At 45.6% G+C, this 25,236-nt stretch overlaps 1 protein-coding gene across 3 annotated transcripts in view; it reads left to right on the top strand.

The window, feature by feature from the left end:
• The window catches only part of CYTH1 (cytohesin 1), a 110,890-nt gene that overhangs the window by 47,165 nt on the left and 38,489 nt on the right, over positions 1-25,236 (top strand). Inside the window, exon 1 of one of the 3 annotated variants that reach the window (XM_049861535.1) lies at positions 1,243-12,228. The exons of 1 other annotated variant lie outside the window; for it this stretch is intronic. In XM_049861535.1, the coding sequence (XP_049717492.1) occupies positions 12,201-12,228 (28 nt within the window). In that variant the 5' untranslated portion in view covers positions 1,243-12,200. Of the gene's footprint in view, positions 1-1,242; positions 12,229-20,409; positions 22,948-25,236 lie in introns of those variants that run through there. One more of the 3 variants, XM_049861537.1, reaches the window with a different exon arrangement.

The following is a 25,236-nucleotide window of genomic DNA, read 5'->3' as shown; positions in this document are numbered from 1 at the left end:
TATTTTGATTTATGGAATTGTTAGACCTCTTTGTGGTTACCTTAATATTTACCCCTATTTTTCTAAATAAAAACCTAACTTGTATCGTCCTATATCACCTTGTTTTCCTCTCCATATGGCAGCTCTATGCCTCCTGTATTTAGTCCCTCTTTTTGATTATTGTGATCTTTTACATAGTGACTTCAATGATTCCCTGTTTTGAGCATTTTTTTCTTTTTAAAATAAATCTTAATTTGTTGTTGTGATTTCCCTGTTTGAGTTGATATCAGGATGTTCTGTTTTGTGACCTTGTCTTGTGCTGGTATCTGATATTATTGATTTTCTGACCAAACAATTTCCTTTAGTAATTCTTGTGGCTTTGGTTTGGTTTTTGTAAATTCTCTAAAGCTTGCGTTTATTTGTAAATGTTTTAATTTCACCTTCATATTTGAGAGAGAGTTTTGCTGGATATATGATCCTTGGCTGGCAGTTTTTCTCCTTCAGTGCTCTATATATGTCATCCCATTGCCTTCTTGACTGCATGGTTTCTGCTGAGTAGTCTGAAGTTATTCTTATTGATTCTTCTTTGTAGGAGACTTTTCTTTTATCCCTGGCTGCTTTTAAAAGTTTCTCTTTATCTTTGGTTTTGGCAAGTTTGATGATAATATGTCTTGGTTATTTTCTTTTTGGATCAGTCTTATATGGGGTTCGATGAGCATCTTGGATAGATATCCTTTCGTCTTTCATGATGTCAGGGAAGTTTTCTGCCAACAGATCTTCAACTATCCTCTCTGTATTTTCTGTTACCCCTCCCTGTCCTGGAACTCCAATCACACGCAAGTTATTCTTCTTGATAGAGTCCCACATGATTCTGAGGGTTTCTTCATTTTTTTAAATCTTTTATCTGATTTTTCTTCAACTATATTGGTGTCAATTGCCTTATCCTCCAGCTCCCCCACTCTGCATTCCAATTGCTCGATTCTGCTCCTCCGACCTCCTACTGAGTTGTCTAATTCTGTAATTTTACTGTTAATCTTTTGGATTCCTGAATGCTGTCTCTCTATAGATTCTAGCAGCTTATTAGTTTTTCTACCGTGTTCTTGAATAATCTTTTTGATTTCTTCAACTGCTTTATCAGTGTGTTCCTTGGCTTTTTCTGTAGATTTCCTTATTTCATTTCTGAGGTCATCCCTGATGTCTTGAAGCATTCTTTATATTAGTTTTGTATATTCTACATCTGGCAATTCCAGGATTATATCTTCATTTGGGAAAGATTTTGATTCTTTAATTTGGGGAGTTGTAGAAGCAGTCATGGTCTTTTTCTTAATGTGGTTTGATATCAACTGCTGTCTCTGAGCTATCTCTAAGATATTGTAATGATTTATATTTGCTCACTGAGTCTTATCTTATTTTGTTTTCTTTCATTATATGCAGATGGGCTACTAGATTGCACTGTCTTGATTGTTGTAGCCTTTGAATTGCTTATGTTCTATTACCGGCTGGTTTGGGCTGTTACCAGATATGTAAGCCTAAGAGTCCATTCACTATTCTTGAATAGAATCAGCTTAGGTGTTTTGATTTTGGGTCACCAAGTGTGTGGTGTAGACTGTCACCTATTAACTTAGAGGAGTAGTGGTGATAGTTGTGTGCACCAGATTCTAGTAGCAACAGGGGGTCACACTCCAGGGGGGCTGGTTGCTGACAGCCTTCCCCCACATGCCAGTGCGGTAGGTGTGTCTCTATTCCTAAAGCACTTTGGTGGGTGGGCTCTGCAGCTGTACCTTAGGCACCCAATGCATGTACCTCTAAAGATTGGTAGGTGTCAGTATCCTCAGACCCCTTTGGCAGGTGGCTAGGTGGTTTGGGTGGAGCTTCAGCCCTCAGTTCCCTGTTGTGGATCAGTGAGGGCTCTGTTTAATAGGTAGAGATATCAGACCTGGAAAACTTGTCTTTCCAGTGATCCACTAAAACAATTACAGTCAGATCTCTATTAGAATTGCCTTTGCATTATAATAGCCACCTTGTTCCCTGTAGGGATGAAAGCCAAAGACTGTGGATCTCATATGCTTGGCTGGAACTGGTTCTGTATTTTTATTCCAGTTTAGGGAAGTTACGGAAGGATTTTTCATCCCTGGGTTTTTAATAGCTGCTTCTCTCAGGCCAGGAGAATGGGTTAGGAAAAGACAAAAAAAAAAAAAAAAAAAACAAACAAACAAACCACAGAGCACTTCACTCCCTGGCCCAGGAAATTCCAATGTTAATGAAGCCACCTGGGGCAGAGAGGGTAGGGATCAGATAGATAGGAGAGAGTAGCACCCAGCAATATAGACAAAGTTACTTATCTTGCTTGGCGATGACTGTTTTATCTGAGATTCCCTGAGGGACGGGGGGCGTGTAGCCTATGTGTGCTGGCAGGGTCGAGATTGCCCCCGAGGGTCAGACTGGCTTCCTGTGCTTGTGCTGTCTCAGAAGCTGTGGTCAGCTCCTCCGCTCCCAGTCCAAAGCCCAGCGCCTCCCGGTGACTTCTCCTCTTGTCAGCCACGTTGTTGCGCTGCTGGCATGCGCTGGCTGGGCTTCCCCCGAGGTCACTTCAGGGGGCTAGGGCTGCGTCCCGTGTTTGCACCACCTCAGGAAGCCATGCTTAGCTCCCCTGTGCCCGGTCCAAAGCCTGGCACCAAGGGTTTCTGACTGGGATGCTGGCTGTAGGCTCTGAAAACAGTCGCTGCTTCCCTGTGGTTGCTCGTTCTCTTGTTAGCTGCGTCAGTGTGCAGCCTGCTTGTGCTGGCTGAGTCTCTACTGAGGTTACCCCAAGGAGCTAGGGGTTAGGGCTGTGTCCCGTGCCTGCCCCGCCTCAGCAAGCTGCAGTCAGCCCCACCACTCGGCACCAGGGAACTGCGAGGGCTCAAGGCTGTGGAGTGGGACGCAGGTTCCAGAGGTGGTCGCTGCTTCAGGGCACAGCTTTTCACTCCCCTGTCACTCAGGTCAACTCTTTAGATCTGTGTTTGATGGTCAGGGTTCGTAGATTGTCATGTATGTGATCGATTCACTTGTTTTTCTGAGTCTTTGTTGCAGCAGGGATCCGAGGTAGCTTTTACCTAGTAAGCCACCTTGGCCCCGCCCTCCTGCTTAACCTTTTTGCAAAACCTTTAAAAGTGTTTTGCAGTATTTTCAGGTTTCTGCCTGCCGAGGATTGACAAGCCTCTGTCACCGTGTGTTCCAACCTACGGATGCCCTTCCAGGGGTTTTTAAGACATTTACATGATTGTATTGCAACACTTACGAGTAATTTACAGAAGAACAAATGCCCACGCCAAATAAACACAACGAAAGAGCTTTGACATCACTGGTAATCAGCAGCATAAATGTTAAGAGACTATCAAGTCGGCAAATGTTTTAAATGATAATACTCACTGGGGATGAAGTCGTGGCGAGGCTAGTGCTTTCAGACACAGCTGGAAAATGGAAACATTTGAGAAACTGATTTCATAGCATGTATGAGTCTTAAAATAGGTTATATCTTTTGACCTATAAGTCTGCTTCTGGAATTTAGCCTAAGGAACCAATCAGAGAAGAGCACAAAGGTACAGTGTACTGCAGCATTACATAGGATATAATGGAAACGACGTTACATGTGATTATATGTCATCACATAGGATATAATGGAAACAACAGGTACGTGTCCAGCGGTAGAGCTGGCTAAGTACAGTATAGATCATCAACCGTTACAAACACGCATCCCTCTGATTCCAGTCCGGCACTTTGGGATTCTTTCTAGCCTGCGCCCTTTTCGTGTTCCTACATCCCTTTTCCAGTAGTGACAAACCTGGTTCCTCCTGTCTTCTGACTTCGGGATTGTGCAGATACTTTCCTTCTGCTCTTCCAGTTCCACCCCCTTCTCCAGTCACTCTCTCGAGGTAGACTCAGCCTGTGTACAGTGATCGGCAGGCTCCCTGGCCCTCTGCTCCTGGTGGATGGAGGAGAGTGAGGACAAAGCCATTTCTCCTGGGCTCCTCCCTGCCAGGCAGCAGAGGGTCAGCTGGATCCTTCTACGAGGTGGGCCCCTCCGTTCAGCAGTGCTTGTGCCTTCAGCCCCTCCAGCCTAGGACTGGTACTTTATCATTCCTTGGTGGCGTCCCTAAGCGCAGCCCTCGCTTTTGTAGATAATCCCATTCTTCAACTCCTTCCGAATTCCCACTTTGTGACTGATATTAAATATCAGGCTTTAAAAACAAGCAAAAAAACCCTTTCCCTAGGGCATTTCATAAATATCTGTGTGTTCTTTTTCCGGTGTCATTTTCAGCCATCATGTGCTGGCACATTTTCATCTTAGCCATCTCCAGATGCTGTCAGACTGGGGCAAAGGATTAAGGCTAGTAGAGGCATTTATTAATTGAAAATGTAAAATGGTGTTTTATATCTTGGGTCAAAATTCCTGCATCAAGATCCCCTCGTGTATGATTTTCAGTATGTACAGATATAAGTGTTTTCTTCTACTTTGTTGGTTGAAGGCTTGTTACATGACCTGTGCCAGCTCGTCTGTTTGTCCTGTGGCCTTTTTCCCCCTACCCCCATCACTGGCCCGGGCATTGCTCTTTCTGAGGCCTGTTTGCTTGTTCTATAAGATGCCAGTATTTTTCTAGTTATTTCTAAGTGTACTTGGAAGTTTTCTACACAATTTGCATTTAGATAGATACATCGTAATCTTTCTGTAACACTCTATTTGGGATTGATACTATCGATAGGCCTTCTGAGTAGGGTGACTGTGTGTCTCAGACACAGCCCTAGTGTCTGCCTCTTGTCTGATGGAATTACTAATAGCACCCACTTTCAGTCTCAAAGACATCCCAATATGGGTGATAAGTTATGTAGTCACTTTCCTTACGTGTGAGTCAGACATGTTTGGTGCTTCAGTAGTTAAATTTCTGTGCTAAGAAATTTAAGACCTGCCTTTTCATTCATTGTTTCATTTCAGTCTTGTGATTTATTGCAGTAGCATTGGGGCAACAAAAGTCAAGAAGGTGACAAAGTCGAGTTGGAGCAGGTATGCCCCCCACATTTCCAGCTTTAAGGGACGTGGCCTGGCTCACACAGCCCAAGGGGTGCTCTTCTGACAGTGGCTTGTGGGGCTGGAACAGAGACCTAGCCCAAAGGCAGCCGTTTTATAGGCTGACCAGGAGTCCATGAGGTGGCCTGCCACAAAGAGCTGTGCCCAGCAGGGATGCTGGCTCCCTCTTTTAAGAGGATGGACTGGGAAGGGTAGCGAGAGGGAGCAGTGCATCATGGGAGCAGCAGTGAAGTCCCCGAGGTCAGGAGAGACAGAGGACAAATGGCCATGGGCACACTGAACGGGGCAGCTGTGGGCAGGGATGGGCTCTGGGGAGTAGAGCGTGTGCCCAGTGGGCCCTGCAGCTCTGGAAATACAGCTCCTTCCTTCTGCTTGCCCAGCCCAGAGAGCTGGGGGAAATCTGAATTTCCTTTCACACCCCACAAACAAGTCCTTGACTCTTGCTTAAAAAGAAATATAGCCAGACTTTGACCATGTTTACAGTTTAATAAACACCATTATCTCTTGCTGGGTGACTGCAAAGACCCCCACCTCCACCTGCTGGTCTCTTTGCCTCTGCCTGGCCCTTCTAGGGTCTGTCTTCAACCAATTGCCAGAGTGGTGTGTTCCAAAGGAGGTCAGACGACACCACTCTGCTCAGACCTTGGCAATGGTGTCCCATCTTACCCAGAATAGAAGCTAGATTCCTTGTTACAGCCTTTAAGGCCCTGTATAGTCCTCACCTCTCTGACCCTATCCCATCAGTTGAGTATAAACGTCAGGAGGGCAGCTATTTTTGTCTGTTTAGTTCTCTCATGTATCTCTAGTGCCTAGCACTGGGTCATGCTCAGTGAATGTGTGTTAAATGAAATAGATGAAGGATAAGATTGTAGATTTGACTGTAACAAAATAAGAAATCCTGTAAAACGATAGAAACCACAGCTAAAGTTAAAAACAAGTGACAGATTGTGAGAAAATGTTTGCAACATAATGCAAAGGATTAATAATCTACAAAATCAGTAAGAAAAAAGATAACCCAGTAGAAAAATGGGCATAGGATGTGCATAAGCAGCTTACCAAAGAGGAAAAGCCTCAAACTTATGAAAAGATAATCATTGTCACTGGTCATTGCAAACTGTGTACAGCAATGAGAAACCATTTTTGCCTGTCAGACTGGCAGAAATTAAGCTCGATGCTCTCAGGGGTGGAGAGGCTGCAGGAAAGTGGCAGGCACTTTGGCAGTATCTATTAAAGCTGGAAGTGTTCATACCTAATGACCCAGCAGCCTGCTTGAGGTATCTTCTCCAGAGAAACACTCCACCATTTGCCAGTAGAAATCACCTGCCCTCTTAAAAGTGCAGATCATCATCAAAGAATCAGACCTGAACCAAAGGTAGGAAATGCTGATTTGGGAATCATTAGTTGCTTTGGTTTTGGAATGGAACAGGTTGAAATGACACTGGGATTCCTTATGAATGGAGGTTGGAAAGGACAAAACATAACTGTTATTTTAACATACTAAACTAAGAAGCAAAAAGCTGAGCTAGAGAAATAAGGCGTAAAAAGGAGATAAAGGGCATTCAGTAAGGACGGAGTAAAACTATCCCTATTCACAGATGATATGACCCTATACAGAGAAAATCCCAAAGATTCCACAAGAAAGCTACTGGAATTAATAGAAGGTTTCTTAGGCTGGATTCTCTAGAGAAGCAAAACCAACAAAGAGTATAAATATATACAGAGAGAGATCTGTATCAATGAAATGGCTCACGTGGTTGTAGAGATTGGAACGTCCCAAGTCCGTGGGTTAGGGTAGAGGCTTCTCCTGATTACATAGCTGCAGGGGCTGGTGGATCCAAGATTGGTAGGTCAGAGAGCAGGGCTCTTGCTCACAGCCTGCGAAGATTGACAAATCCCAAGATTGGCAGGCAAGACCGCAGGTAAGCTGCTAACTCAAGTTCCAAGAACCAGACGTCGGACGAACAGGAGCCAGCTATAGGATCCAGAGCAAGCAAAAGCTCTTGAGCCTTTCCAGAATGTACAGTTATAGTCAATGCAGGCCATACACCCAAGGAAATTCCCTTTCAATTGATTGGCTACTCACAGTAGGTCCCATCATGGAGGTGATCACATTATATCAAATGTCATCATGGAAGTGATCACAACCACTGAGAATCATGGCCAAGCCAAGTTGACACACAGCCTTAACCATCACAAAACGATTCAGCAAAGTAGCAGAATACAAGAATCAACATAAAAAAAAAATCAGTTGGATTCTTCTACACCAACAAAGAGAACTTCAAAAAGGAAATCAGGAAAACAATACCATTTACAATATCCTCCCAAAAGATAAAATACTTAGGAATAAATCTAACCAGGGACATAAAAGACCTATACAAAGAAAACTACAAATCACTACTGCAGGAAACCAAAAAAGACCTACATAAATGGAAAAACATACCATGCTCATGGATAGAAAGACTTAACATTGTGAAAATGTCAGTACCACCCAAAGAAATCTACAAATTTAGTGCAATTCTGATCCACATCCAGTAGCATTCTTCAAAAGATAAGAGAAACTAATCATCAACTATATGGAAAGGAAAGAGGCTCCGGATAAGTAAAACATTATTGAAGAAGAACAAAGTAGGAGGCCTCACACTACCTGATCTCATAACCTGCTATGCAGCCACGGTAGTCAAAACAACCTGGTACTGGTACAATGACAGACACACAGACCAATGGCACAGAATTGAGAACCCAGACATAAATTCATTCACCTATGGACAGCTGATCTTCGAGAAAAGGGCCAAAGTCATTTAAGTGGAAAAAAGGCAGTCTCTTTAACAAATGGTGCTGGCAAAACTAGATGTCTGTTTGTATACAAATGAAACAGTACCCATACTAAAACCATACACAAAAACTGACTCAAAATGGATCAAAGACCTAAATATAAAACCTAAAACTATAAAAATCATGGAATTAAAAATAGGGACAATGCTAGGGGCCCTAATATATGGCATAAGTAGAATAGCAAACATAACTAAAGATGCACAAACAGCAGAAGATGAACTAGATAAATGGGACTTCTTAAAAATTGAACCCTTATGCTCATCAAAAGACTTCTCCAAGAGAGTAAAAAGAGAACCTACAGACCGGGAAAAATTTTTTGGCTGTGACATATCTGACAAGGGTCTAATCTCTAAAATTTATAGAAAACTTCAACACCTCAACAACAAAAAGACAATCCATTTAAAAAATGGGCAAAGGGTATGGGCAGACACTTCACTAAAGAAGACATTCAGGCGGCTAGTAAATATATGAAGAAATGCTCGTGATCACTAAGAGAGATGCAAATCAAAACTACAATACCATACCATCTCACCCCGACAATAATGGTACTAATATATTTTTTAAAAAAGTTGGTGAGGTTGTGGGGAGATGAGAGCTCTTACACAGGGCTGGTAGGAGTGTAAAATGGTACAACTACTATGGAAAGCAGTATGGCACTTCCTTAAAAAGCTGGAAATAGAAATACCATATGATCCAGCAATCCTACTCTTTGGTAAATACCCTAAAGAAATAAAAGCCATGACATGAATAGACATATATCCACACCCATGTTCATTGTACGTTATTCACAATAACAAAAAGATGGAAACAACCTAAGTGTAACCTAAGTGCCCATCAGTAAATGAATGGATAAACTGTGGTACATTCACATAATGGAATACTGCCCAACGATAAAGAATAACGATGAATCCATGAAACATCTCACAACATGGGTGAATTTAGAGGACATTATGCTGAGTGAAATAAGTCAATCACAGGACACAGATTGTATGAGACCAGTATTATAAAAAAAAAACAAGAAAAAGTTTACACAGAAAAAAAAAAAATCTCTGCTAGTTACCAGGGGCGGGAGTGAAAATTACTAACTAGATAGAAGACACATGTTAATACTGGTGAAGGGAAAGGCAATATACAATATGGCGGAAGTCAGCACAACATGACCAAGGCAGACGCTGAGAGGAATGCAAGAATAAAGGGCAATTACAGATAGTAATTACTATAACACAGACAATCCTGCAAAGATAGTATTGTTGTTAGGTACTGTCGAGTCAGTTCTGACTCATAGCAACCCTATGTATGACAGAATGAAACCCTGCCTGGCCTGCGTCATCCTCACAGTTGTTGTTATGCTTGAGGCCACTGTTACAGCCACTGTGTCAACCCATTTCGTTGAGGACATTCCTCTTTTTTGCTGACCGTCTACTTTACCAAGCACGAGGTCCTTTTGCAGGGTCCAGTCCCTCCTGATAACGTGTCCAGAGTATGTGAGAGGTCTCGCCATCTGTGCTTCTAAGGAGCATTCTGGCTGTACTTCCAAGACAGAGTTTGTTCTTTTGGCAGTCCATGGTGTCTTCAATAGTATTAACAAACAATAATTTACAAATGGATACGTAGGTAGATAGGTATGCTAAAGAGGTGTGGGAGGGCATAAGGGAGCACACCCATCTGCATATGCAGGTTTGGTTGTGGATATTTCTACATACATAATTGTAGGTGTTGTTTGTGTATTAATATAGACAATAGAGTACACAAGGGGCACAGTGATGGAAACCTCTTAGACATAACCAGACACCTCATGGGAGGGACCAAGTTCCAAGGCTCGAAGGCGAAGGACCATAGACTTAGGGGACATCTAGGTCAGTTGGCACAACGTAGTTCATAAAGACAATGTTCTGCATCCTAGTTTTGTGAGTAGCATCTGGGGTCTTAAAAGCTTGCAAGCGGCCATCTAAGATAAAACTATTGGTCTCTTCCCATCCGGAGCAAAAGAGAGTAGAGAAATCCAAAGACTCAAGGGAGCAATTAGTTAAAAGAATTAAAGGACCATGTGAACCACAGCCTGCATAACACCAAGACTGGAAGATCTAGATGGTGCCTGGCCGCCAGTACCGACCGCTCTTCTGGGATTCAACAGAGGGTCCTGGACAGAACGGGAGAAAAATGTAGAACAAAAAATCAGATTCACACACACACACACACAAAAAAAAACTTACTGGCCTGACAGAGACCAGAGGAACCCCTGAGCATAGGGCCCTAAGACACCTTTCTGACCTGGAACTGAAGCCATTCCCGGAGACCACCTTTCAGCCAATCAGCAGGCCCAAAAAATAAACAGTAACACCCAAGAGGAACGTATTCCTTAGAACAATCGATTATACGAGACCAAAAGGACAGCACTTGTCCAAAAGTAAAGATGAGAAGGCAGGAAGGGGTAGAAAATCCTGACGAAAGGAAACAGAGAACCCAGGGTAGAAATGAGGACGGTGCTGAGACATTGTGGGGACTGCAGCCAATGTCATGGAACACTGTATGTACAAACTATAGGATGGGAAACTAATTTCCTCTGTAAACTTTCACTTAAAGCACAATTAAAAAAAATTTTTTTTAAAGGTCAGGTTTATGTTAGTTGACTCTATAAAACAAAACAAAAAAATTGGGAGGGTAATACATACGTACAGATTTATTTGACTATTTTAGGCCAGAAGGAAAAGGATGGGACCAGGTTGCTTCCCTTGAGACGCATCAGGACCTGCGGTGGCCTTCAGAGCGTGACTGGAGACGTAGTTCTCCGCCATCTCGCTGTGAACGTGCGTGTTTCTAACTCTGTGATGACCAGGTGGCTCAGGCTTCCTGCACACACATTGCAGGAGTCTGCATTGCCAACCAAGACATCATGGGTGGGGGGCGTTGGTGATCCAGCAAGAGAGCCTAGTGCAGAGGGTGGGCCCTGCAGCCGGACGCTGTGGTTGGATCCCAGATCTTGGACATTGGGCGAGCTGTGTAACCTCCCTGGTCTCAGTATCCTCACCCGTGGATTGGGGGTGAAGGTAACACTCACCTCCAAGGGTGTTTTCAGGAGTAGATGAGTTAGGCCATGCCAAGCTGGGCACAGAGTCAGCACTCAGTAAATATTACCTGCAGTGGTGGTGTGCTAGGTTCAGGTGTTCGCCTTTCACCTGTCACTTGTAAGTATAACTAAGAGAGTTGAGGGACCCCTTAGCCTGTCCTTGGGAAGCTATATCTGGACCCAGCCATTCTACTTCTAAGAGTTTTTGATAAGAAAATAATTAAAGAGATATGCCAAAATGTGAGCACGTGGGTATTTATCGCTGCGTTGACAGTGGCAGAAAAATTGGAACCCACTTAAAGTCCTCCAACGGGGGATTGGTTAAATAGCTCCTTCATGTGGTGAAATGCTGAAAATGTGATAGAGGTCCATTTACAATTGTGGAAAATGTTGTGAGTAAAAATAGCTGGTTATAAAACAGCATGCAAAATATCCAATTTCTGCTCAAAATAAATATGCATATGTATAGAGAGAGAGAGCAGATAATCCATAGAACAAAAGTCTGGAGGGATATACGGCAGACACCAGTGGTTATCACTGGGTGGTAGAATTAAGGTGTTTTTTTCCTTATTATTGCTTTCTAATTCTCCACAAAGAGCATGTATCATGAGTATAATAAGAATATAGAGAAAACAGCATTTTGGGACAACACTTAAGGAGATAGAATGGAGATAACATTGAATTTATATGGGGGTTTTGGCCTTGAATATTTTTCTGCCTTCTGCTTTTAGCCTGTGACCTCATAACTTACCGGAGTGATTAAGATCTCTTAGTCACTGTCCTGGGAAATATGCTATTATCTCATCGTGAGGGGTTTAGTGATTCTGTTCTAAGAAAGTACTTGGAAAGTGAAGAGAAAAGCAGCAGCAAGCTCCGTCAACACCCAGTGGCCTTAGTCGGAAAAAAGACTAGAACACAGCTGTTCACACAGTCTGACTCCAGTCCAGGACTGTCTTCAGGAAGGAGAAGGTTAACATACTAGGAAGGTACTTGGGCTTGACTTCAGGAACTAGGTGGTGGCAGTGAACTGGGAGTGACGCTCCAGCGAGACTGAGCACTGATTGGCCTAGGAGGGCAGGGATTTTTTTTTTCCCCCTTCCGTTCAGGAAGCAGCTCTGAGCTGTCCCAGTAGCTAGACAGCCCCACAGGTATCCTCGTCCCACCCTTCTTATCTCACAGGGAAAGCGTGCTCCGAGTTCCAGCTCTCCTTCTGCGGACAAAGCCAGTAAACCTTTAGTGTCCTGCTGTGACAGAAAGATGGTCCTTAAAGCTGAAGAGGAGGAGGGTGAGTCCTCACATGTGGGGAGTGTGTTGTAACTCTCTCTTGACTAATATGTGAAATCCTGTGGCCGCAGTTGACTGGGCCTCTGGGGGAGGAGTTAAGGACCACCCCAGACGCTGGTTTTTATCTTACTGTTTTCAGGAGATAGACTGGATAGTGCTTAAGAAGCTGGGGTGTGAGTGTGTGTGTGAGAGAGAGATAGACCAAGACGGAGAGGAGAGAGAGAAGAATGCCTCTCAGTGTGCTGTTGGAGGAGACCTGACCTGGCTGTTTCCTGGCCAGCAGGGCACTCTTACTTGGTGGCTGGGTCTGCCTGCACTTCTGGGCATGTACATCCTGTATTTCAATAACAGTGGGGAGCACTGGAAACTGCAAGAATATCCAGAATGAATCTGATACTAAAAAGTAAAGATGTTGGAGACCAGATTGTAGGTACCAGTGAGGCTCAGGGTAAATAAGAGTCATTTTTCTTAAATAAAATGTTACCAATGGAAAACACACAGTTAATTGGGGCTTCCTCTTTCTGGGTATTAGGCAAAGACTGTTTGAAGCCGGGTAGGATTTCCTTCATCTTCTCCACACCCACACTGTAAACACTGAGGCTATGAGTCATGAGATGATAAACCTTGTAGCTTCTAAGTCCCAAAAGTTTCTGCAGAACAACTGTGTCTTACCCTACGTCAGGCTTTCAAACTTCAAGTCACAGGAGTTTTGTGTGTGGGTGTGTGTATTTTATTGTGATGCTTTCTTCAGATGCTAAAAGACAACATAGCAAAATGTACATTGGTTTGCAGCTAGTAATAAATAATATGAATAAATTTGAAATAAATATTAGGTCATATTTTGAAGTATATTTGAGGAAGTTATAATAAGTTCTAGAGATTCTTTTTATGCTTTGCCTTACCTGGTTCACTGTAAAATGCATGTTTTTGAAGTTTCACCCCTCAGTGTGGATTATCCTGGAGAATATCTGGGGGTGGTTTGGAAGTTGCAGCATCTGTGAGTGGCGTCCAGAGAGAGGGACACAGAGGTGCTGATCGAACTGTGTTTGAAGAGGGGCCGTTGGAAGAGGCAGTTCCGGGTAAAGGTTGGACTGCCCACTTGGAAGGTTTTGCACCTGGAAAGTGGGTTGACATTCCCTAGAGCCCTGGTTAAGCACTTGGCTGCTAACCAAAAGGTTGGCAGTTCGAACTCATCCAGCAGCTTTGGGAGAGAGGCCTGGCGATCTGTTCCCATAAAGATTGAAGCCTAGAAAACCCTTTGGGGCAGTTATACTCTGTCACATGGGATAGCTATGAGTCCAGATTGACTCAATGGCACCCAATAACAACTTGTTGAAAAGTGACATTTTTGAGAGTGGAAGAGGGCACTGCTGTGGTTGTGCTGAGACGGCAGGTGTCAGCCAGCGTCACTCGGACCTGCTGCTGGTCCTCGTGCGTGAGCCCAGCTCCACACCCACAGAGAGGTGCTGCTTCACAGTCAAGTCAGAGTCTCAGTCAGGGGGGTCTTATGGCCCGGCCTTAATTTCAGCGTGAACTGTTCCATGTATGCTTGATTAAATGGCGGTAGTGATGGGTGTGGGGCCAGTTGTAGGGCCAGGGAGTTTAGAGACCAGAAGTAGGATTAACAAGCAGCCTTGCTTTGAATAAATAACCTTAAAGATCCAGTGATGCTCCATTTCGCTTGCCCCTCCAGGGACCGCTCCACTAGGACTGTTTCACCATGTTGTTATCTATTTGGGGCAGGAGGGAGGGCAGCAATGCCTCTAACCACATCGGAAGTCTATGCCCCAGGTATCGGGGCTAGGTACAGAAATTGAGGGAACACATGGAGTTTCCCTGGGCAGTCCCCAGGTTCCCAGGAGAGGGGAGAAGTGAAGTGTCAGCACCAAGCTACCAACAGGGCCGCTCTCACTAGAGTTATTTTCCCCAAGAGCACACCTAGTAAGGGGGGATTTTTGGAAATATTCTTTAACAAAGTCAGGTCCTTTCCTGCTGCATCTCAGCCACAATCTCTAAGTTAAAAGTGCTGCCTTTTGCTGCCCTCCTTACCTGCTACCTATGTTCGTCATTTCTCCCCCCAGTATTACGTGGCATAAGAAAGAGTTAACCAGTGTGATTAACTGGGCACTGTTTTCTTAACCGATAGATTTTAACTTTTTTATCTCATCTTTTTAATGTCGTTGTTGTGTGCCATTGAGTGGATTTTGACTCACATCAACCCCATGCGACAGAGTACAACTGCCCCATAGGGTTTCTTAGGCTGAAATCTTTACAGAAGGAGATTGTCAGGTCTTTTTCTTGCTGAGCCGCTGGCTGGGTTCGAACCTTTCACCTTTCGATTAGCAGCTGAGCACTTAACAGTTGCATCACCAAACCCACGGTATTCAAGTCGATTCCAACTCGTAGCGACCCTGTGGGACAGAGTAGAGCTTTCCCATAGGGTTTTCATGGACTCATCGCAGCCCTGTAGGACAGTAGAGCTGCCTTGTAGGATCTCCAAGGCTGTAATCTTTATGGAAGCAGATTGCCACATCTTTCTCTTACAGAGCTGCTGGTGGGTTCGAGCCTCCAACCTTTTAGGGAGCAGCTGAGTTTGTTAACTGTTTGCCCCACCCAGGGACTCCCAGTTTGCTGTGCAAACCTGTTGGCCATCGAGTCAATTCCAACTCATAGTGACCCTATAGGACGGAGAAGAACTGCCCCATAGGGCTTCCTAGGCTGTAAATTTTTACCGAAGCAGACGGCCACATCTTTCTCTGGCAGAGCAGCTGGTGGGTTAGCAGCCAGGCACTTAACCAGCGTACCACCAGGGCTCTCATGTCCCCCTCTGAGTCTTTTCCTGTGGAAAGGGACCCAGCAGATGCTGAGCTCTCCTTCTGGTGCAGGCCCTGACCTGCGCTCGCCGTCCCCAGCCCCCATCATTCCCAGGCCTCCTTACCCTGCTCAGTATGTGCTGTTCCCTCTGCTGGATCCCCTGCTTCTGCATCTGGGGAGCCCACCATCCTTCAAGTCCTAGCTCAGAACTTGACCTCGGAAGTCTTTCCGCATCTGCAGGCATCTGAGTCCTTTGCACACCATCTCCGTCTCCGGTGGCAGCAGTCTCCTGCAGTTACTGGGTCGCATGCACTTTTCCCCACTCGCCCCTTTGTTCTATGCAGGCAGGGGACTGGATCTATTTAAGTCCCAGTTCCCCACATAGGCCAGGCGTGTGGCAGATGCTTGGGGAGGGTCTGGTTGAAGTGAATTTGTACGTTTCAGTAGGAGGCAGGGAAGAGCTGTGGACTCAGCCGCTGGCCCTGAGTTTGAGTTGAGCCCTGGCAGTTAGTAGCTTAACCTTACCTATATCACTTATTGAGTCTTACCTCATCTGTAAATTGGGGATAAGACTGCATAGTTCATTGTCAGGAAACATGCAGCGCTCACAGTTGGACTTTATCATAAGGTTCAGATAAAAACAGAAGTGGAAAAAAAATTAAGCTGTAAGATACCATGTGGGTGTATATAATATAGTATTTATTTATAGGACAATATGACAAATATAAATTATGCCATTGCAGTGGCTCTCCACTGATTTTGGGGTTGTGTGTGAAGTACTGTCTCTGATGTTAATGAACCACATTATCCCACCCCTTCAATGCACTCTGTGTGACTGTGCTGGCCTGCTATTGGTTAAGCTGCTTAGGCTGAGGTGAGTATTAAAGGAGAATTTAGGGTGCTCTAACTCTTAATCAGTATCCCCATAAATATTTCTCACTCCTTTATGGATTGAGTTTGTATTTTGCAGAATTAAAAATGGTTACATCTTGATTTTTAAGCAGGAGTGTGTTTGGCACTGTACAAAGCACACATCATAGCAAGAAACTTGTGTCAACATCTGCTGTGACAAGTTGGAAGGGATTCGCTCTGGTTTGAATTGTATAGGGTCTCCTGTTAAGTACACGGGAGACGGAATGCTCATAGTGTTGTGCAGAGGATTAGAACCGCCCCTTCTTGTTGATGAAGAATGTGAGTAGAAGCCAGGGTTTAGTGTCTGCCCTTCTGGAAAAGCTTGGCTTTTATCCATTGTCTTTGAGCCTTTCTGTAGCCTTCTAAGTCCTCTCTTATGTTGTGAGCCAGAAAGAGCAGCGTTGGCTGAGTGTGGGATGTGGAAGGCAGCAGGTGGGATTCTCTCAGCAGCCAGGATTGGTGGAAAGAAAAGGCAGGTGTTGTATAGGTCTTGGCAGGTACAGACCTAGGGCGTAGACCTAGGGCGTTAAGAGCCTATCTCAACGTGCTGAGCGTCAGCCAAGGTGAGGACAAAAGTAGGTGCTGTAGATCCAGGTAGGGGGAGTCAGAGACAGGACAGGATGGCCCTAGGAAAGTGGAGCTGTTCCAGTTGTCTTCCTCCTAAGACAAGAAGCTCTTTCAACCCTCCCTGTGGTTCTGAAAGCTTCGCAGAAGTTGGTTTGTGGTGGTGGCTGACAGAGCCTTCATGCGGTTTGCTGCTGGTAAAATCAAAGATGGAAGGCTAGGCCTTCTGCAAATTTTTACGGTGTCCATCTCTGACTTCTCCTTGGATTTTGACATCCCTCCAATGGCACCTTGACTGAATTTATGTTGCTCTTGTCTCTCTCCTCCTTTCTGTTTTGCCGTGGGCGTAGCTGAGACTTCCTTTTCAGAAAAGGGTCTCGTAATGGGCGCCGTCTTCTGTGGGCCTTCTGAAGAGCTCGAGCTTGTCAGGCCCTAGTACTGGTTTCATCTTGCAGGAGGGGCCATGGAGTAATTAACTGGGACAAAGTCGATAAAAACAGCGTGATCCCAGACTTCTAGAGCCGGGAAGTGCCTAAGGAGTTACCTAACCCAGCTCCAGTCAGCTCTGCAGATGAAAACCACTGCAGTGGCTCCCGGGGGGACTCTGAAAACTGAGCCCAGTCAGCAAGGAATGTAAGTCAGAGAGCCACTGTTGAGCTAGAACGGCTCATGACATCCTGTTTTACCACTGTTAGTTTCCTTTTTATTTTCCTCCCACATATGCGATGCCTGTGCTTACATAGACATAGGAAATACCTTCAGGGAAAATGGGGACAGAAGAGCCAAGCCCTGCTGCCAGCAGCTCGGCTCCCTGTGAGGACTCACCCGGCACGTTCCTTCTTTCCGTAGAAAATAATTTCTTGACTCCTTATACACTCTCCAGAGAAATCAAGAAAGCTCAACTTCTGACCTAAAAAAGTTCCAGTGAATTTCTTCTCTGAGTCGGTGGCCTGCTTCTGAACCTCTTTTCTTTCTGGTGTTGTCCTTTGTGTTTTCTGTTAGAGTTCAGGATTCTGATTCATGGAATTCAGATGAAAGCCCACACGTAAAAACCACAGTGTAGCAGGCATAGTTATAGTAGCCGTTTCACAGAAATCCTAACGGAGAACTGGAGGATGTTTCTGCAGTAAAAGAGATACTTAGCATCAGTCTGAGCACACGTTTGGGGTTAGGTGGCTGGTGGCGCTTCCCTGTGTTCTCTGAATAGAGGTTACAGCGTAAGACGTTGCCTTACCTGTGGACGCAGATGTGCAGAGAGGTGTGAAGTGGAGAGTCGGAGCTGCCTAGTGACTGCCCCATAGTCATCGCCTCTATAAAGACGGTCACTGTTAACAGCTTCACGTGTATCCCACTCACAACCTTTCTATGCATTCTCTGGCATCCATGTCATCCGTAAGAAATAATTCCTACTCTTCAGTCAAAGATTAGACTGGACTATAGGACATAAAATCATACTCACGAAGAGTGTGCTTCTACACAAGACTAAATGGGCAGCTTCTGTCCTGAGGCGACATGAAAAGGCAGAAGGGGACAGGAGCTGGTTGAATGGAGACGGGAAATCCGGGGTGGAAAGGAGTGTGCAGTCACATTATAGGGAGAGCAAACTAACTTGAGCTGTAAACTTTCACCTAAAGCACAGTAAAAAATAAAAAATAAATTCCTCTGTGGTAGTCTGTTCCTTACTGTTCCACTGAATACGTCTTGTTGTTGGCTGCCGTCACAGCGATTTTTGACTCCTAGGGACCCTGTGTGACAGAGTAGAACTGCCCCATAGGGTTTTCTAGGCTGAAATCTTTACACGAGCAGATCACCAGGTCTTTCTCCTGTAGAGCTATTGGGTAGGTTTGAACCCCCAACCTTTCAGTTCATCTGAACGCTTTACCAAACACTTAGCCACGTGCCACCAGGTCCTGAATATATCTTAGAGATCTTTTCATATTAGCATTGGCACGTCACCTCTTCCTTTTTAATGACCAAATAGTGCTTTAGAAGCTTGCAATTTTTACAATTTTGGAAGTATATCCTTTGGGTAAATTCTAAATGGAGTTGCTGATCAGAAGGTGTATGTACTTACAAGTTCTGGCAGTGCCAAACTAACCTCCAGAAAGTTGCAGTGCTTTCCACTCCAGCAGCAGGTCTGGGACTGCTGTACAGCCCAACCTGGACAGGCCTGAGTATTAGCCGACATTTATAATTTCTGCGAGCGTAATAGCTGAAAAAATGATAAATGGTGTATTAGTCATGTTTTAATTTGCCTTTTTTTTTTTTTTGAGTGAGTGTGACCATGTTTTCATGTTTGACCGTTTGAGTTGCTCCTTTTGTAATCTGTCTTTTATTGCCTGTGCTCATTGTGTTCATCTTTCACTAACTAATTTTTAAGCCATTTTTTGCGAATTAAAGAAATTAAGCCTTTGTCATATGCTTTGCAAAGTGTTTATCTTAGGTGTTTACCTTTTAGCGTATAGAAATTTTTTTTTCCATTTAGAAGCTTTTAGTTTTAATGTAGTAAATTGAACAGACTCTTCAAGATTATGAACATATTAAGTGGTGCTTTGTTGAGAAATTTTTATTGTGGTAAAATACACACAACGTAAAAGTTGCTATTTCAAAGTATATGATTCAATGACATTAAACATAAATCACAGTATTGTGCAGCCGCCACCTCTGCCTAGTTCCAGAACTTTCTCATCACCCCAAATGGAAATTCCGTATCTATCAAAGCCGTCACTCCCCAGTTTACCCTCCCTACCCCATGGCACAGATCTGCCTTCTGTCTCTATGAATTTGCCTCTTCCAGATATTTCATAAGAATAGAATCATACAATATGTAGTCTTTTGCCTCTGGCTTCTTGCACTTGGTGTAATGTTTTCAAGGTTGCATTGGTTTTTGTATATGGTGTGAGGTAAGAGTCTGACTTCATTCTTTTGTGAACATGTATCCAATTGGCTCAGCACCATTTGTTGAAGAGACCATTCTTTCTCCATTGGATGGACTTGGCATCCTTGTCAAAAATCCATTGCTGACCGATTCATGGGTTTATTTTCTGGATTCTCAGTTCTATTCCATCTACCTATATGTCTGTCCTCATGCCATTACCACACTGCTTTGATTACTGTGGCTTTGTAGGAAGTTTTGAAATCAAGAAATGTTTGTTCATCTTCTTCAAGATTGTTTTGGCTATCTATATGAATTTGAGGATCTGCTTTTCAATTTTTGCAAAAAAGCTGTTGGAATTTTGACAGGAATTAAATTGAATCTGTAGATTGCTTTGAAATATCCCGATATGTTAACAAAATTAAGTCTTCCAGTCTGTGAACACAGGCCCATTTATTAAGTCTTCTTGAGTATCTTTCAGCAGTGTTTAAACTCACTGGTTAAATTTATTCGTAAGTGTTTTATTCTTTTTGATGCTATTGTAAATGGAATTGTTTTCCTAATTTCAGTTTCTAATTGTTCACTGCTAGTGTATTTTTTTTTTTTTTTAGTGTATAGAAAACAACTGATTTTTGCATTTTGATCCTGTATTCTCCAACTTGATTCAGTTAATGGCTCTGATAGATTTTCTATGGATTCTTTAGGATTTTCTGTGTATGAGATCATCTCATCTGTAAATAGACATAATTTTACTTCTTCCTTTCCTATTTGAATGCCTTTTATTTCTATTTCTTGTTGATTGCTCTGGCTAGAACTTTCAATACAATGTTGATTAGAAGTGGTGAGAGCAGGCATCCTTGTCTCATTCCTGATCTAAGAAGGAAAGCTTCAGTCACTCACCATTGATCTAGAATTTTCATTTTTTTTTTTTTAATTAAAATCTCTGATTCAGCTAGAATTTATTTTTGTATGAAAAGGTAGACATTCAACTTAATTTTTCCAAAAATGGCTATCTGGCTATCTGCCTCAACACTATTTACTGAATAATTCTGCTTTTTGTAATGACTTTAAGTGCCGCCTGTGTGTTTCAGCAAGGAACCCTGGTGGGGTAGTGGTTAAAGCGCTTGGCTCCTAACCAGAGGGTCAGCTGTTTGAACCCACCAGCTGCTCTGTGGAGAAAGATGTGGCAGTCTGCTTCTGTAAAGATTACAGCCTTGGAAGGCCTGTGGGGCAGTTGTACTCCGTCTTACAGAGCTGCTGTGCGTCAGAATCAATTTGATGGCAACAGGTTTGGCTTTGGTTTGGACGTGTTTCAGTGCTTCTGGAGTTTCTCCTCCCTTTTTCTTCTCCGGTGCCAAGCTGCTCCCCTTGTGGAAGCCTCTACTCCCCTCAAAGTGCCGTTTTCCCCTTCACGTTTTTCTGGGCTGTTCTCATGGGTGGATTTGAACCACCACCAACCTTTTGGTTTGTAGCCAAGTACCACCCACCCAGCAGTGCCTCAGAAGAAAGGCGTGGCAGTCTGCCTCTGAAAAATCAGCCATTGGAAACCCTGTGGAGCACAGTTCTACTCTGACACACATGAGGTAGGAAGTGACTTGCCAGCAACTGGTTTAGGTGACCGTTAATACATGTCAGACGAGACAGTGGCTGGAGCAGCCGGGGAGCTTTTGGTGTGAGAGGTGGGTCTCGTAGGGTGACAGGGATGTGCCTCTACAAAGAGAAAGAAGTGACTGGAAAGGAGCAGCTGGGCTGGGACCAGGGAGGACGGGATGAGAGGTTGGATGGCCAGCCAGCCGGACGAAGGGAGGTGACAGGAGGCCACAGGAGGCCCTGGAATGTGTAGAATTGGGCTGCTGATCCACATTTTTGTTGATAACTCGAGATATTTTGCAGTTTAAACCAAACATAAGTCTCTTAGGATTTATTTTCCATAGACTTGGTATGATTCTTTTAAATCAGCACTACCATTTTGCCACTGAAGTAAAATGTTCCCTTCGTGGCTGTTCCTTAAAAGACGTAGATTGGAATCAGAGCCCGAGTATTTGGGTCAGGCATGGAGGCACTGTCCCAGCAATGGAAAGTCTGCCCACATTCCCAAGCTGGGCTGAAACCTAGAGGGAAGAAATGCCTGCATGGAGCAACCTGGCCACACTGGTATTGCAGTGGGAGCAGGGCTGCAGGGGAGGGCGCACCTTCTAGCAGCAAATTCTTAATGAGGGAAGACTGGAAGCAACGGGGTGCTGTGGGTGTGTTTTCAGATTCCCCCCTTCCTTGTTTATCTAGAGCAGTGGTTTGCCCCCCCGCCCTACTGCCCCGGGGCACTTGGCAATGTATGGAGAAATTTTTGGTTGTCACAGCTGGTGGGGGTGGGGGGGTACTGGCATTTAGTGGGCAGAGGCCAGGGATGCTGCTCAGCACCCCACAATGCCCAGGACGGCCCCAGCCACAGAGGATGGTACTGCTCCACATGTCAGCAGTGTGGAGATTGAGAAACCTCGATGTAGTGTAATGATTTTTTTTCTCCTTATGTATCTTGCCCTTGCCCTTCGGAGTCTAAGGCAGTGTTTCTCAGAGCGGGCTGCAGACCAGCTGTCTCTATCAGCTGGCAGCCTGGTGTACATGGGCCCACCCTGGGCCTGTGGACTTCATTCTGGGGGGCTGGGGTCCTGCCCCTGGGTAAGTCTTGGGCCCTCTGAAGCTGGAGAGCCACTGCTCTCAGCCTGTAGCAGTGTCTCATCACCAGCCATCTTACATTATCATCCCAGGATACATTTGGTTAACTCACCCTAACAAGAATTTGCTAGGATGCAATGTTGCATCCCACTGGAGGTGGTGGGGGGTCGGAGGGGTCAGGACCTCCAGAGGAGAGGAGGCAGAGTGCTTCCTGAAGCTTCTGTGCATGTTTGTGGTCAGTGTCACTGTGCCTGCTGGCTTGCTGCAGAGCCAAGGGAAGGATGGTCCTTGTGCGGGAAGGGCGGCAGTGCCCTCTGCCCTACACAGCCCATTCTTCCTCCATTCCTCCACAGGGAAGGGTTAACGTGCTCCCAGTGAAAGCAGCCCTGGGGCTGTGCTTCTCAGGGGGAGAGAACAGCAAGTGCAGCCCGGGAGCCAATGCTGGCGGCGCCTCCCCGCCCCCACGCCTCCCCAGGAGGCCGAGATGGGGGAGTAGTGGGAGGGGCCGCAATGTCATTGCATTCGTGGAAATCAGCCTGCGAGGACCAGAGCTGCACAGGCGCAGGGATCAGCCAGGCAGCGGCTCCAGGGCAGCGGCTCCAGCACCGTCCCCACCAGGACCGCACCTTCCCCCCTGCGCCTCCGCTTGCCTTTGTTCCCCGGACGCCTCATTCTCTCCCTGGCTGTGCTGGCACACATGCTGTCTCTGCTCCGTCCCTCACTCCACCCCATGCCGTGGGGGCACCCAGCCGCCTGGGACCATGGGGCCAGGGGCGTCCACCATGGCCTATGAGGAGGAGCGCGCCGACCTGCAGCTGCGCTGATGGTGCAGCGCGGGGCCGGCAAGGACGCTGGGCCAGCAGGAGAGGGGACGCGCCTGGGGTAAGAGGCCGCGTGGATGGCGCATCGGTGCTGGGAACGTGGGGCCAGTGTCCGGTCTCCACCGAGCTGCTGCCCGCCTCTCCCACCCGATGCCAGCGGCAGTGGCTGCTCTGCATGACTGCCTTTCGGTTCCCTTCCCTGCTCTCCTCCTCGCTGTTTCCACTCCTCTACTGGATAGATGTTCAAGCTTGTAGCACCACTTGTTCTAGAACAATTTCAGTGGTCCTGCCTGGGTGAGGTTAGAAATAGGAGACGGAAAGCAGAGGGCCAATCTGGGGTGATTCTGCCCACCGTGGCACCTTCAGCTTCGCTCATGCAGCGCCTTGGAACGTGTTCTGGGCATGGGCAGCCCTCTTTCCAGCATACACAGAAAAGGAGCTGTAGGTTCCATTGTACATCTGATTTGTCCTGAGTCTATGGCAGCTGTCAGCCTGAGGAAGCGTGTCTAAATGCACAGAATCAGGGTCTTACAGAGTACCAGGTACCAGGAGATTTCAGGATCAAGTGAGAGGACTGACTTCTTCATGCCCCTCCCCCCCGTTTTGGCCGGGAGGAGGGGTGTGGTAGCACAGCTTTGTGGTCCGACAGTGGTGGCCAGCTGTGGCTGAGGGAGGGGACTGCAGAGCAGGCCTCACCGACCTCCCCACTCTGCTCCACTGGGGGAGGGAACCAGCATGGAGGACTTGGGGATCCACTGGCTGGTGGCTCAGAGTTAAGATGTCCCCCGCTTTCCCCCACGAGGCCAGGGTAGAAACGGGTTCCCAGAGCCTCTCAAGCAGTGTGGGAGGCTGGTTTGAAGCATCAGCCTGGGAAGGACGCGGCTGTACACCGCCAGCCCTGTCACTGCTCAGGGGTGGGTTTAGAGAAGATGCAGGTTCTTAAAAGGGTTACGGAGCTTTTGTGAGAGCAGATGTGAACTTTGTTTTTCTAAACCAAACTTTGAAGATAAAATTTTATAACATAGTTTCTTTTACTACCTTAAAATTTGACCTTATTTCCGTTTGGTTAGCTGTTAAATCATAGCATTATGCAAACTAAGTTGTCTAATTCCAGGATTTATTAAATAAAATGTTCATTTTCTTCTCTGTGCAAGGAAAAAACAAAAACCAAACCCATTGCTGTCGGGTCGGTTCTGACTCATGTGAGTCTCCGTGTAAGAGAAACAAACAAAAAACCAGTGCCATGAAGTCGACTCCGACCTGCAGGGGCCCGGCCCCACGTGTGTCCGAGTGGAGCAGCGCTCCGTGGGGCTTTCATGGCTTACTTTCCAGGAGTAGATCCCCAAGCCTTTCTTCCAAGGCCCCTGTGGGGGACCGGAATCTCAGTTGGCAGCCAAGGGCGTTACCCATTTGCACCACCCGGGTAAGATAAGATGATAAAAATGCCTTTCTTTGCAGGACAGTTTATGGAGCTGGTTAATAGACATTCCGTCATTGGAGGTGGTCAGGGACAAGGGCATCCTCATTCTGTGCATGAGGAAACCAGGCGGGGAGGTGGCCGTTTGCCCAAGGTCACAAAACTACTAAGTGAAAACTGGCAGCTGGGAGTGAGACCTGAGCTTGTAGGTGCCACCCCTCCTCCCTCCAGCACTGGGCTGCATCTCAGAATTAAGGAGGCCAGACTTGTGAGGCCAGTCGTTTGAGACTGAGAATGGGAGGGAATTCCTTAAAAAATGCTGAGTATGGTATGAAATCTTTAAGGTAGTATAGGTGGGAGAGTAGTTGGCTTTCCATGGAAAAACTAAGAATAGTCTAAATATGCGTGTTGGCAGTTTGCTAGAAGGTACCTCTCACCTCTAGCTGTTGAGTATCAATTTCTGCCAGCCACATGCTTACTGAACTCTTTTTGGTCCTGGTGATGAGTGTAAGTTTTTCTAAAGCCTCTTGGGCTGCACGTTGGTGATGAAAACCAGTCTTCTCAAGTGCCCCTCACAGGGAAGTCACATCCTAGCCTCACGGGGAGGGACTGAGGTGAGCCTGAAATGGGGAGTCAGGCTGTTGGTATTACGTTGTAGGCAAAATTGTTGTGGTTTGACTTAGGAAGGAGAAGTATAGCAAAACCTGTGAGAGCCAGAACTTGACGGGACTGCCTTATTTTTCCCGATCTGGTGAGTTTTCTGCCTTTGGCTAGGTGCAGTCTTTAACATTTTTCTACCACTCATTTTAGTGGAAGATATTGGTGTTTTCCGTCTCCGACAGGTTTCCGCGTTACACAGGTCCTGGCTCTCGCAGGTTTTCCTGTAATTGCTCTCCCAAAGTTGACAGACTGCCCACACAGGTAGAGGAAAAC

This window comes from Elephas maximus, chromosome 19, assembly GCF_024166365.1.
Source record: "Elephas maximus indicus isolate mEleMax1 chromosome 19, mEleMax1 primary haplotype, whole genome shotgun sequence".
NCBI lineage: Eukaryota > Metazoa > Chordata > Mammalia > Proboscidea > Elephantidae > Elephas > Elephas maximus.
Note: the sequence above shows the minus strand (reverse complement) of the source record. Positions and strands in the feature narration are given on the sequence as shown.